A 12,984-nucleotide genomic window follows, 5' to 3' on the forward strand; every position below is an offset into this window, starting at 1 on the left:
ATGAGCAATATTTATAAAGAATTTAGACACAGTTAATGCTATTGTCAAATAAGATAGAAATCTGAAGATACTTCCATAACTGTCTCCACTGACCATCAAGAAGTCCCTTAACTTTACAGATCAGTTTTCTCATCCATCAACAGATGTTTCAGCATATAGCTGCCATATCCTTTTACAGTTCTCATATTTGATGATGAGTTCCACTTTGAATATACTGTGTGTAGAGTCAACAGCATGTCTTTAATATATAAAACTCTTATTAGCTATTTAAAGTACAGAAGTATAACATGGGTGAGAGATTTCTGACGTGGAATCTGTTTGACATATGTTTTAAAAGAATCTTACACGTTTGTAGTTTAAAAAGGGACTAAACTAAACAAAAAGCTTAAATACAGCCTATTCTCTTGGCTATAAACTACAAATCTGTGGTTTCCAAAGTTAAATAATAATGTTAAGAGATATTTCTGCCTACCAAGATTACTTAACAGATCGCAATTCTTGCTTTAGACACTACAACATAAAGAAAAATGACAGCTGGAACATTATTCAATGATGTCCACAATCTACCATACATAATAGTAGCTTTTTAGCTTGATATTTAATATTTTCCATACATTTTTTATCCTTTGGAAAATCTTAAATGTATATACTATGTGCTAGATAAGTACTCAGAATCTATACCACCTTCAGCTGAATGCTGTAGGAAAATGGGAAAGAGGTTCTATGAAACAAGAATGGCAGAATGTTAATAATTGTTTAAACAGGACAATAGGTACATGGAGGTTCATTATGCTAGTCTTTCTCTCCTTTGTGTATTTGAAATATTCCATAATAACACCTTTTTAAAGTTATAGGAACTAGACATTTTACTATTCCTATCAATTGTTTATAAAATATTGGCTCAATATATATAGATTCTTTAATGATAATTATTAATTAAAATCCTACGTTTCAAAAGAGGGGGTTTTAGGGAACGATAATTTCTCCAAAGGTTCAGGTGTTTTCACAGCTTCAGGAGTTCTTAAAAATAAAGGAATTTCAGGAGTTTGTAGAAAATTCTCAGCCCTTTCTTCTACTTCATCACTATTATTTTCTATTGGCTTCCCAAAATGTTCTGCACATATAACCTGCAAATTCAAAATAACAGAAAACTATAAAAATGAATGCTATTTTTTAAAAAAGGTTATCACATTAACAAATTCACATATGCAAAAATGTGTGAGGAAGAAAACACCATAATAACCTATGATGTTATCATTTCATAGACAAAATTAGTAAAATAAGAATAATTGATTAAAGTGATACCAAAATATAATTGTGCAAAGTATGGAAAAATAATTATTTTAATTTTCTAATTTTTCTTTTCTTCCCAGTTCCACCTCCCTTACCTCTCCCTGAAAAAGTAAATGATAACCAGAACATACTCAAATTGATGAAGAAAAATGTTTAGGATTTTTTTTTTTTTAATTTCCACATCATGCGCTGGCTCAGGAATTGTATATGATACAGGAAGGAAAAAGTGATTTACTTCTAAGCAATCTTTTTCTCATTGGCTGTGTTCTTTGTACATTTTTGTCCTTATAAATTCATTACGCTACTTTCTCTGCAAAGGTTGAGAATGTGAATACTAATTTTCCTTTATATCATTTTGTAGGGTAGGACTATAATTTCTCAAATATGTTTGCTATACTAAATCCTACTTCAGAAACAATTTGGGTCTCTCCACCAAAAAAATTTTAAATGTTCTTTTTACCTGTTTTTCTTGAGCAGAATTCTACTATGTCATTTGTCTTGTTTTAACTCTTAGTAGCTAACTTAGTAAAGCCAACAAACATTGTCTACATCTATCATTAAAGTTTTCCACTATTAAAAAATATTTTGAAAATATTTTTGTGGCAACCACTGGTCTTGAGCTGCCTTAGAAAATCATTCAGTTTTACCAAACAAAATTGTTTTCTTCAGTTGTGATTTAGCTGTGGCATCAATATATACAGTCAATTATTAATGACAACTCTTTCTGTATATTTTCATGTAAACTTTTTGTGGCTTCATTTTTTAATCTAATACTTCTCTAAGGAATAGAAGCTTTAACACCACAGGAACTTGATTACCAACCTAATAACACCTAGACCTCATACATATAATCTTCATTAAACTTAATCTGAAATTAAAGTGGAAACAATATTTTAAATTGGAACATTTTGCTTAGAAATTAGAAATCAAATATTTGACTTACTTGTGAAGCACATTTTGATTCCCTCAATTGTCTTACTGTCCCTTTATCTTCACACTCAGCATCTGTTTATTATAGGAGAACAAACTATTTTTTCTTTTAGCAATTTAATTGTAAATAAAACATACAGACAATAAGAAATTGCCAATATTTAACTGTTTTTGACCTACAAAAATAGCAATTTCATACAGTTTAACCCAATCCATACAGATTGAGAATAAAACGCATACGAACAGTTTAATAAAGAAAATATATTCTAGAGAATACCCATGTAACCACCACCCAGGTAAAGAAACAGAACATCATACATACTCCAAAAGGCCCCATATTCCTCATATCATCCCCCTCAGAGGTAATCACTATCCTGACTTTTGTAAGGATTATTTCCTTGATTTGCTTTCTCTAGTTTTATCACCTAAGTAATACAGTTTATTTTTCCTGTTAAAACATTTTATGATAAAATGGTAATATAGGTGTTCTTTATCTTGTTTTTTTTTTTCGTTCAGCATATGCTTGTGCAATTCAACCGTATTGTTTCATATAGACATAATTTGCTTATTTGTATTGATGTAAAGTATTCCATTGTACAAACACAACATAATATAGTTATATTCTACTAGCAAATGGACATTCAGGGTGTTTCTACTTTGAAACTATTACAAACAGTGATGATATGAACATTCCTTTACATATATACTTGGATGTATGTACTTGTATTTCTCCAGGTATATACCTAGGAGTGGAATTACGAGGTATAGAGCATGTGTATCTTTCATTTTACCAAATTTTAAACTATTTTCCAAAGTTTAGTTTCCAAACTATTTATCAATTTTGTTGTGGTACCTAGCCATCCCAAGTTACCTTAGGAACTCATTCAATTTCACCAGACAAAACTATTAGCTCTAATTATAATTTAGATATGGTCTCAATATATAGTCATTTATAAATGAGAGTACCCCCCCCCAATAGTTACAAGAGTTCTTATTGTCCTGTATTTTCGTTAATGCTTAGTACTGTCAGACTTTCTGAATTTGCTAATCTGTTGGATGTGTAATAGCTCATCGTGGCTTTATTTTTCAGTTTCCTAATTTGCTGAGCATCTTTTCAGATGTTTATTTACCACATGAGTTTCTCTATTTGAAGTGCCTATATTTTGCACATATTTCTAATTGGGTTGTCTTATTTTTCTTGGTTTGTAGAAATTCTTTATACATTTTTGGAAACTAGTCCTTTGACAGTTTTAGGTGTTAAAAGTATATCCTCTTGTCTTCCTTTTTTTTTTTTTTAAGATTTTTATTTATTTGAGAGAGAGAGAGAGAGAAGGCATAAGTAGGCAGAGTGGCAGGCAGAGGAAGAGGGAGAAGCAGACTCCCCGCTAAGCAGGGAGCCTAATGCAGGACTTGATCCCAAGACCCTGAGATCATGACCTGAGCTGAAAGCAGCTGCTTAACCGACTGAGTCACCCAGGTGCCCCTTCCATTCTTTTTGTAATGTCTTTTGATGAACAGAAATTCTGAAGTTTAATATAGCCAAATTTAGCAAACTTTCTTTTATGATTGGGCTTTTTAATTCTTATTTAAGAAATTCTCTCCAACCTTGAATAGACATTTTTCTATTTGATCATCTGAAAGCTTTATAGTTTTGCCTTTTGCAGTTAAGTCACAACTATTATTTTCACCACGTATTAACTTCCTCAAAAGACAAACTTGGAGATCATTGGAAAGAGTCCTTTTTTTCTTCTAAGATAATTGCATGCCTTTTTGAGTATGAAGCCTTACCATATATGCTGAACAGCAGCTAGACTATGCCAGATATATGCATTTCCCCACATATCTGTATTAGCGGTGCATGGTTCCTAGAGATCAGCCATTCTTCCCTTGTCTAACACTCTGTCAGCTTAGTATATATAGAGGATTATAAAAGGTGGAACAAATCACCTGTGCAGTTAAGATATAGTTCTTTTTTCCAGAAGACAGCAGGAAGAAAATCCATCTACATGGAATCAGCACATTATGTTGACTGAATATTATATTGAGAGTGAGAGAAATAGATGCATAGTATAAGAACATTTTGAATACACATATATTTACAGGATTTTTCTACTGACAAAATGAGCCAGTTTTATTTTTTATTTTTAAGTTTTGATTTGAACTTGTTAGTTAACACACTGTAATATTAGTTTCAGGTGTGCAATTTAGTGATTCAACACTTATATACAACACCTGGTGCTCATCAAAGTGCACTCCTTAATCCCCACCACCTATTTAACCCACCTCCCACCCCCTTCTCTTCTGGTAACCATTAGTTTGTTCTCTATAGTTGAGTCTGTTTCTTGGTTTGCCTCTCTCTTTTTTCCCCTATGATTGTTTGTTTTGTTTCTTAAATTCTACATACAAGTGAAATCATATGGTATTTTTCTTTCTCTGACTTATTTTGCTTAGTGTAATACTCTCTAGCTCCATCCAAGTTGTCGAAAATGGCAAGATTTCATTCTTTTTTATGACTAATACTGCATTACACACACACACACACACACACACACACACACACACACAACCCCACATCTTCTTCATCCATTCATCAGTTGATGGACATTTGGGCTTTCTCCATAATTTGGCTATTACTGATAATATTGCTCTAACATCCAGGCACATGTGCCCCTTCAAATCAGTATTTTTGTATCCTTTGGGTAAATACCTAGTGCAATTGCTGGATCATGGGGTAGTTCTATTTTTAACTTTTTAAGGAACCTCCATACTGTTTTCCACAGTGGCTACACCAGTTTGCATTCCCATCAACAGTGTAAGAATGTTCCCCTTTCTCTACATCCTCACCAAAGCCTGTCGTTCCCTGTGCTGTTAATTTTAGCCATTCTGACAGTTGTAAGATGATATCTCATTGTACTCTGATTTGTATTTCCCTGATGAGTGATGTTGAGTATCTTTTCATGTGTCCGTTAGCCATCTGGATGTCTTCTTTAGAAAAATATCTATTTGGGTCCTCTGCCTGTTTTTTAATTGGATTATTTGTTTTGGGATGTTGAGTTTTCTAAGTTCTTTACATATTTTTTTAAAGATTTTATTTATTTATTCGACAGAGATAGAGACAGCCAGCAAGAGAGGGAACACAAGCACGGGGAGTGGGAGAGGAAGAAGCAGGCTCATAGCGGAGGAGCCTGATGTGGGGCTCGATCCCATAACGCCGGGATCACGCCCTGAGCCGACGCTTAACGATCATGCAGATGCTTAACAACTGCGCCACCCAGGCGTCCCAGTTCTTTATATATTTTGGATACTAACCCTTTATCAGATAGGTCATTTGCAAATACCTTCTCCCATTCCGTAGGGTTGCCTTTCAGTTTTGTTGTTTCCTTTGCTGTGCAGAAGCTTTTTATTTTGATGAAGTCCCAATAGTTTATTTTTGCTTTTGTTTCCCTTGCCTGAGGAGATGTAATAAGTAAGAAGTTGCTAAGGCCAATGTCAAAGAGGTTACTGCATGTGTTTTCCTCTAGGATTTTAATGGTTTCCTGTCTTACATTTAGGTCTTCCATCCATTTTGAATTTATTTTTATGTATGGTGTAAGAAAATAGTCCAGTTTCATTCTTTTGCATGTGGCTGTCCAGTTTTCCCAACATCATTTCTTGAACAGACTGTCTTCTTTCCATTGGATAGTCTTTCCTGCTTTGTCAAAGATTAGTTGACCATATAGTTGTGGGTCTATTTCTGGGTTTTCTGTGCTGTTCCATTGATCTATGTGTCTGTTTTTGTGCCAGTACCATACCGTCTTGATCACTACAGCTTTGATATAACTTGAAGTCTGGAATTGTGATTCCTACAGATTTGCTTTTCAAGGTTGCTTTGGCTATTCAGGGTCTTTTGTGGTTCCATACAAATTTTTGGATTGTTCGTTATAGCTCTGTGAAAAATGCTGCTGGTATTTTGATAGGGATTGCATCATGTGAAGATTACTTTGGGTAACATAGATATTTTAATAGTATTTGGTTCTTCCAATCCATGAGCATGGACTGTTTCTCCATTTCTTTGTGCCATCTTCAATTTCTTTTATCAGTGTTTTATAATTTTCAGAGTACGGGTCTTTCATCTCTCTGGTTAGGTTTATTCCTGGGTATCTTATGGGTTTTGGTGCAATTGTAAATAGGATTGATTCTTTAATTTCTCTTTCCGCTGCTTCATTATTGGCATATAGAAATGAAACAGATTTCTGTATGTTGACTTTATATCCTGAAACTTTATTGAATTCATGTTATCAGTTCTAGCAGTTTTTTGGTGGAGTCTCTCAGGTTTTCTATATAAGGTATCACATCATCTACAAATAGTGAAAGTTTTACTTCTTCACCGTTGGTTTGTCTCCCTTTTCTTTCTTTTTGTTGTCTGATTGCTGTGGTTAGGATTCGCAGTATTATGTTGGATAAAAGTGGACATCCCTATCTTGTTCCTAACCATAGAGGAATAGGTTTCAGTTCTTCCCCACTGATGATGATTTCAGTTGTGGGTTTTTTGTATCTGGACTTTACTCTGTTAAGGTGCGTTCCCTCTAAACTTACTTTATATAGGGTTTTTATAAGGAATGGATGTTGTACTTTGTCAAATGCTTTTTCTGCATCTATTGAAAGGATCATATGGTTCTTATCCTTTCTTTTATTAATGTGATGTATCATGTTGATTGATTTGTGAATACTGAACCACCCTGGCAACCCAGGAATAAATCCCACTTGATAGTGGTGAACAGTTCTTTTAATGTACTTTGGATTTGGTTTGCTTATATTTTGTAGAGAATTTTTGCATCCATGTTCATCAGGGATATTAGCCTGTAGTTTTCTTTTTAGTGGAGTATTTATCTGGTTTTGGTATCAGGGTAATGCCAGCCTCATAAAATGAATTTGAAAGTTTTCCTTCCTTTTCTATTTCTCGGAATAGTTTAAGAATAGGTATTAACTCTTCTCTAAATGTTTGGTAAAATTTGCCCGTGAAGCTATCTGGCCCTGGATTTTGTTTGTTGGGAGGTTTTTTATTACTGATTCAATAGAATGAGCCATTTTTAAAACTTTAAATAAAAGTCTATAATCCACATGACACAGACAAGAAGAAGTGAAGACTTTCATATAGCCTAATATATATATATATATATATATATATATATATATTCCACTATATATATATAGATATCTATATCTATATCTATATCTACATATATAGTGGAATAACTGTTATTCATTACTGGATTACTGATATATGTATATATGCATATGTACATATGAGATGTCTTATGGTACACGTTATATATATTTGTATACATGTGCATATATATGTACATATATATACATAAAGAGATAGAATGAGTTTTTTTCAAGGGTGTGATACCCTTAAAATTTTCCAACAGCTTGATGATTCTAGGATAATAAACTCATATATACATACATATGTATGTGTGTATATATATATATCCTGTGACCTTTCTATGATTTTATTCAAAGAAAATAATCCAAGATAGTAAGAGATTTATGTAAAAGAACATAGTAGCATTAGGGAAAAAAACCCAACCTGCAAACAATAAAATATTTAATATTTTGAAAAAGAATGGCTAAATAATTAAAATAATTCAATATAAAAATAATTCAATATTTTAAGAGAATGGCTAAATGAATTATAGCATATCCTTACAATGGCATATGATACAGTCATTAAAAATAAAATCTATTTAATGGCATAGAAAAATACCCTAACAGTGTATCAAATGGAAAGAAAAGGTTACAAAATGATGTATAGTGTGTTTCAAATTTGGAGGAAAAAATAAAAGAACACACATATATATAGGAAAAAAGGACAAGAACATATACCAGTATGGATGGTGTCAGTTATATCTGGTGATGGTATCTTTGTTTCTTTTGTATTTTTCTCTGTTTTCCAAATCTTTTACAATGAAATGATCTATTTTATATTTAGTGAAAAATGTTTTTAAAAACCAGGCATGCATGGTCAGTTAACCAGAGATGCAAACAATCGAAATAATGTATTTGAATAGTATAAAAACTGGATACAATTTGTTACTCCCACTTCTTAGGAAAAATATAAACAGCAAATACCTGTATCTCCTTTTTCAAACCATTGACTGCAATTTGATGGTTTCTGTGGGGCTAACAACCTAAAATATAAGAAATAAAATTTTTAAATAAATAAAAATAATAAAATAAAATTTAAAAATATAATAAATAAATAAATAAAAATTTTATATTATTTGCTGAGTTGGTAAATTATTTCAGAAATTAAAACATTTTCCTATTTTAAAAGTTACCTGAAATGCATCATATTTTGTGAACTTTTAACAGCCACAGAATTTGAGCATTTTGAATGGTTATTCAGAGTAGAGTCATTGAGTACCTGAACAAAAGAAATTAAGTATTAGAACCAGCTACACAGACAACAAAAATTTTTTGCTTGCCGTGGCTACTGAAGGTTCTCCAAGAAAACTGTCATTCTCATCATCATCATCGTCAATATGAACAACTACAAACATTACCAAAACCACTACATATAAAATAAGTCAAATACTGGGAAAGTTTAAGACTCTTGAGGAATTTGGTATTTTGGACAAGTATAACAAATATAGGGGCGCCTGGGTGGCTCAGTCGTTAAGCGTCTGCCTTTGGCCCATAGCGTGATCCCAGGGTCCTGGGATCGAGCCCCACATTGGGCTCCCTGCTCCACTTGAAGCCTGCTTCCTCCTATGCCACTTCCCCTGCTTGTGTTCCCTCTCTCGCTGGCTCTCTGTCAAATAAATAAATAAAATCTTTAAAAAATTTTTTAACAAATATACTTGGTAGTATGTCTACATTTGAGGTAAACTTAAAAATTTTACCCCATATTTATGACTAATCAAGTCAATCTTACCATTTTCTCAAATGATTTGTGTCTGTAATCTCTTAAATTGAACATAAAAAAAGCAAAACAGCAGGTCAAAAGATTAAAATCTGAGATTTTGTTTTTTATATATGTATGAAAGCGGTAATTCTTCATTTTTAACTTTAAATTTTATTTAATATTAATATCTAAGCCACTGCTTTACTAATGTTTGTATTGCCTGTTTCAAGTCATTCATTCTCCATGAGTCACTCATTTTGGAAGAGTTCCTGATTTTTCTTATTTGACTCAACATAAAAATATCTTTATTCTAATTGGAAATTTTATCCCATTTATTTTTATTATAACAGCCATTGGTCTTTATTCTGTAATCTTATTGTGCTTATAGATCATAAGAAAATGCCTTGCCCCTTAAAGAACACTTGTCCCTTAAAGAGTAAGTGTGGTTACTGTTTAAAGGTATGTTTTAAACAATACACATTTTGTATGGACTCCCTGGTAAAAGTATTTGTACAAGTTAAGTAGTTGTTTGCAGTAGATGCCAAGAACTAAAACTGCTGAATATCTGAATTTTTATTTTTAATAAATACTATGAACCAGCCTTCCAAAGTAATTACACCAAATTACATTCCCACTATTGCTGACTTTACTAGATATTATCAAATGTTGTAGTGTATGCAAATCTGATAGGGGAAACCAGATATCTCGTTGGTTTAATATGTATTTCCCTGTACCTCTGAGCTCAAGCACCTTGTTATGTTTTGTGACACTTTTTCTGTAAACTGTTTTATCTTTTGCCTACTTTAAAAATTAATTTGTAATTATTATGTATTTATGTATTATACATTCTGCATACCAATCTCCTATCCATTCTGTCATTTTCTTTAACTTTGTTGGTGTCTTTTGTCACACAGAAATTTTTTATTTTGATGTAGTCCATTCATCAATTTGTCTTTCCTTACACCACACTGTTATAATTATTGCATTTTGATAATGTTTTAAAATGTTCTGGGATGGGGCACCTGGGTGGCTCAGTAGGTTAAGTGGCTGACTCTTGATTTTGGCTCAGGTCATCATCTCAGGGTTGTGAGACTGAGCCCCACAATGGGCTCTGCACTGGACATGGGGCCTGCTTAAGATTCTTTCTCTCTCTCTGCCTCTGCCCCTACCCTCCTGCCCCTGCTTGCTCGCTCTCTCTCCCACTCTAAAAAAAAATGTTCTGGGATGTTGAAAATGTTCTGGAATTAAGACAGTAATGGTGGTTACACTACCTTTAGAATACACCAAAAACCACTGAAATGTACATTTTAAAAGGAATTTTATGATAAACATTTTGATATCTAAGAGTATGATTTTTCCTTACATTGTTTAAAAAGTTCTTCTATTCTAAATCTTTATTTAAAATTATTTATTAATCTGGGGCGCCTGGGTGGCACAGCGGTTAAGCGTCTGCCTTTGGCTCAGGGCGTGATCCCGGCGTTATGGGATCGAGCCCCACATCAGGCTCCTCCATAATGAGCCTGTTTCTTCCTCTCCCACTCCCCCTGCTTGTGTTCCCTCTCTCGCTGGCTGTCTCTATCTCTGTCAAATAAATAAATAAAATTAAAAAAAATTATTTATTAATCTGTTGATGTAGTGTCAATATGATTGATAGCTTTTCTAATGCTAACTATCATTGTAATTCTTGGGAAAACCAAGTGTTAGTCATAATATATTATTTTTTTAATGTTACAGTACCAAATTAGGTTTGCTAATAATTTATTTGGATTTCTACATGTATGTTCATTCTTGAAACTAATGTATAATTTCTTCTTTCACTACCTTTGTCCTTGTTACCTAATGAATTAGCCATGCATAATTTGTTGGATAGTTTCCAACTTCTTCTAGACTCTAGAATTGCTTATTAATAATAAATAATAATAGTAAGATTGCCCCTCAACTGGCAATTTTGCCTCTCAGGGAACATCTGACAATGTCTGGAGACATTTTTTATTGTCTTTTCTTTGGGGTGAGATCCTATTGGCCCCTAGAAGGTCACAAGATGACCCTACAAAAAAGGATTATCTGGCCTAAAATGTCAATGGTGTCACAGTTTAGAAACTCTGATTTAGTCCTTAAAGGTTTACTAGAATTCACCTGAAAAACTGACTCTGGTGTTTTGAAAGGGGTGTAGGTGTGTGTGTGTGTGTGTGTGTGTGTGTGTGTGTGTGTGTGTGAGACAGAGGGAAAAGGGAGGCAAGTAAGGGAGGAAAGAGGAAAACAGAGATTTGCTTACATTTCAGTTTCACTTACATTTCCATTTCTTCTAGTTTATTGATCTACTCACGTCTTTCTTTTTCAGTCTATTTAACAATTTATATTGTCCTAGAGAATTAACCCTCTCACCTAAATTTTCAAATTTATTGATATAAAGTCTGACATGGTATTCTCTCAGGACCTTGAAAACATTTCTTCCCTATGTACAATGATATGCACTTTTTCCCCTTATTATTCTTTTCTTTTGGGAGGTGGGGGCTTCTCTTTTTTTATACCTGCTGAAATTTTATTTTTTGATATTTAAAAGTTATTAACTTTTGGCCACACTGATTAACCCAACTTTCTAATTTCATTAATTTCTGCTTTTCTCTTTATTAATTCCTACTTTCTTTGGATTGCTACTTTCCTGTTTTGAGTTGAGCTTTTTTCATACTTTGAATTGAACTTTTCATACTTAGAATTCAGCTAATTTTAATCTTTATTTTCTAATATACTTGTTTTCAAATATAGATTTCTGAGGGCCAATTTGGCTACATTCCACAGGTTTTGGTTTATAGTATTCTTCTAAAAAGTTTTTAAATTTTATTTTGATTTCTTATATAACTCCCAAATAATTTAAAAGTGTGTGAATTTCTTTTTCCTCTGCTAAATACTTTTTTGAGAGGAGGGCTTATCTTTTTGTTGAACTTTTTTTTTTTTTTGTATAATGGTAAGTAAAGAGAACAACTTTTTAGAACTGGTTGAGATATCCTTTTAGTTGCAGTAAATGGTCAATTTTGGCGAATACTGCAAATATAAGTGGAAAAAAAGCATAGATGAGCCTCAGAAATGACCCTGTAGAAATGGTGCTTTCAGCCCTGATAAGTGAACCTGAGTCACTTACTTTGAATTTCATGGCAGGTAAGAGAAAAATAAATAGTTATCTTGTTTAAGATGCTGTTACTTCATTCCTTTGGTTTTGTACTGTTACACATATAGCCAAACTCAACCTCTAAACTCAAGATAGTACTTTTTTTGAGAGAGCTATCCTTTTTAAACTGTGGATTCAATACTTTCTTGGAATTCTATCAATTTTTACTTTATATATGGTACATCATTGTTCTTAGAACTTGATGAGTTATTTTTAAAAATATGAAATATATTTATCTCTATTAATGTTTTTTTGTATTGAACTCTTATTTTATACTGCATTGTTACATCTGCTTTTTGTTTGTATTTGTCTGGTATATATTTCCCATTTTCTTCTACCTTCACCCTTCATTTGTCAAATTGTTTAAGCCCTCTGTTTTAGAAGTATATGGCTGTACTACTCTGGAAAACAGTGTAGAGGTTCCTCAAAAAGTTAAAACTAGAACTACCCTACAATCCAATAATTGCACTACTAGGTATTACCCAAAGAATACAAAAATACTAATTCGAAGGGATATACATGCACCTCTCTGCTTACAGAAGCATTATCAACAATAGCCAAATGGAAAGAGCCCAAATGTCCATCGACTAATGAATGGATAAAGGAGATAGATATTCATGCACACACACACACACACACACACACACACACACACACACACACACGGAATATTACTCAGCTATAAAAATGAATGAAATCTTGCTAT

At 32.8% G+C, this 12,984-nt stretch overlaps 1 protein-coding gene across 3 annotated transcripts in view; it reads right to left on the reverse strand.

Annotated features, from left to right (window-relative positions):
* C26H14orf39 (chromosome 26 C14orf39 homolog) overlaps positions 1-12,984 on the reverse strand; it is a 52,885-nt gene that overhangs the window by 12,283 nt on the left and 27,618 nt on the right. For all 3 annotated transcript variants that reach the window (XM_087855943.1, XM_045810439.2, XM_087855944.1), the window contains exons 11-14: positions 8,547-8,632; positions 8,338-8,396; positions 2,237-2,298; positions 949-1,127 (exon numbers count right to left, since the gene is read on the reverse strand). In XM_087855943.1, the coding sequence (XP_087712069.1) occupies positions 949-1,127; positions 2,237-2,298; positions 8,338-8,396; positions 8,547-8,632 (386 nt within the window). The remainder of the gene's footprint in view (positions 1-948; positions 1,128-2,236; positions 2,299-8,337; positions 8,397-8,546; positions 8,633-12,984) is intronic.

The sequence above is a fragment of the Ursus americanus genome, chromosome 26 (assembly GCF_024610735.1).
Source record: "Ursus americanus isolate L20-20 chromosome 26, mUrsAme1.1.p, whole genome shotgun sequence".
NCBI classification, from domain to species: domain Eukaryota; kingdom Metazoa; phylum Chordata; class Mammalia; order Carnivora; family Ursidae; genus Ursus; species Ursus americanus.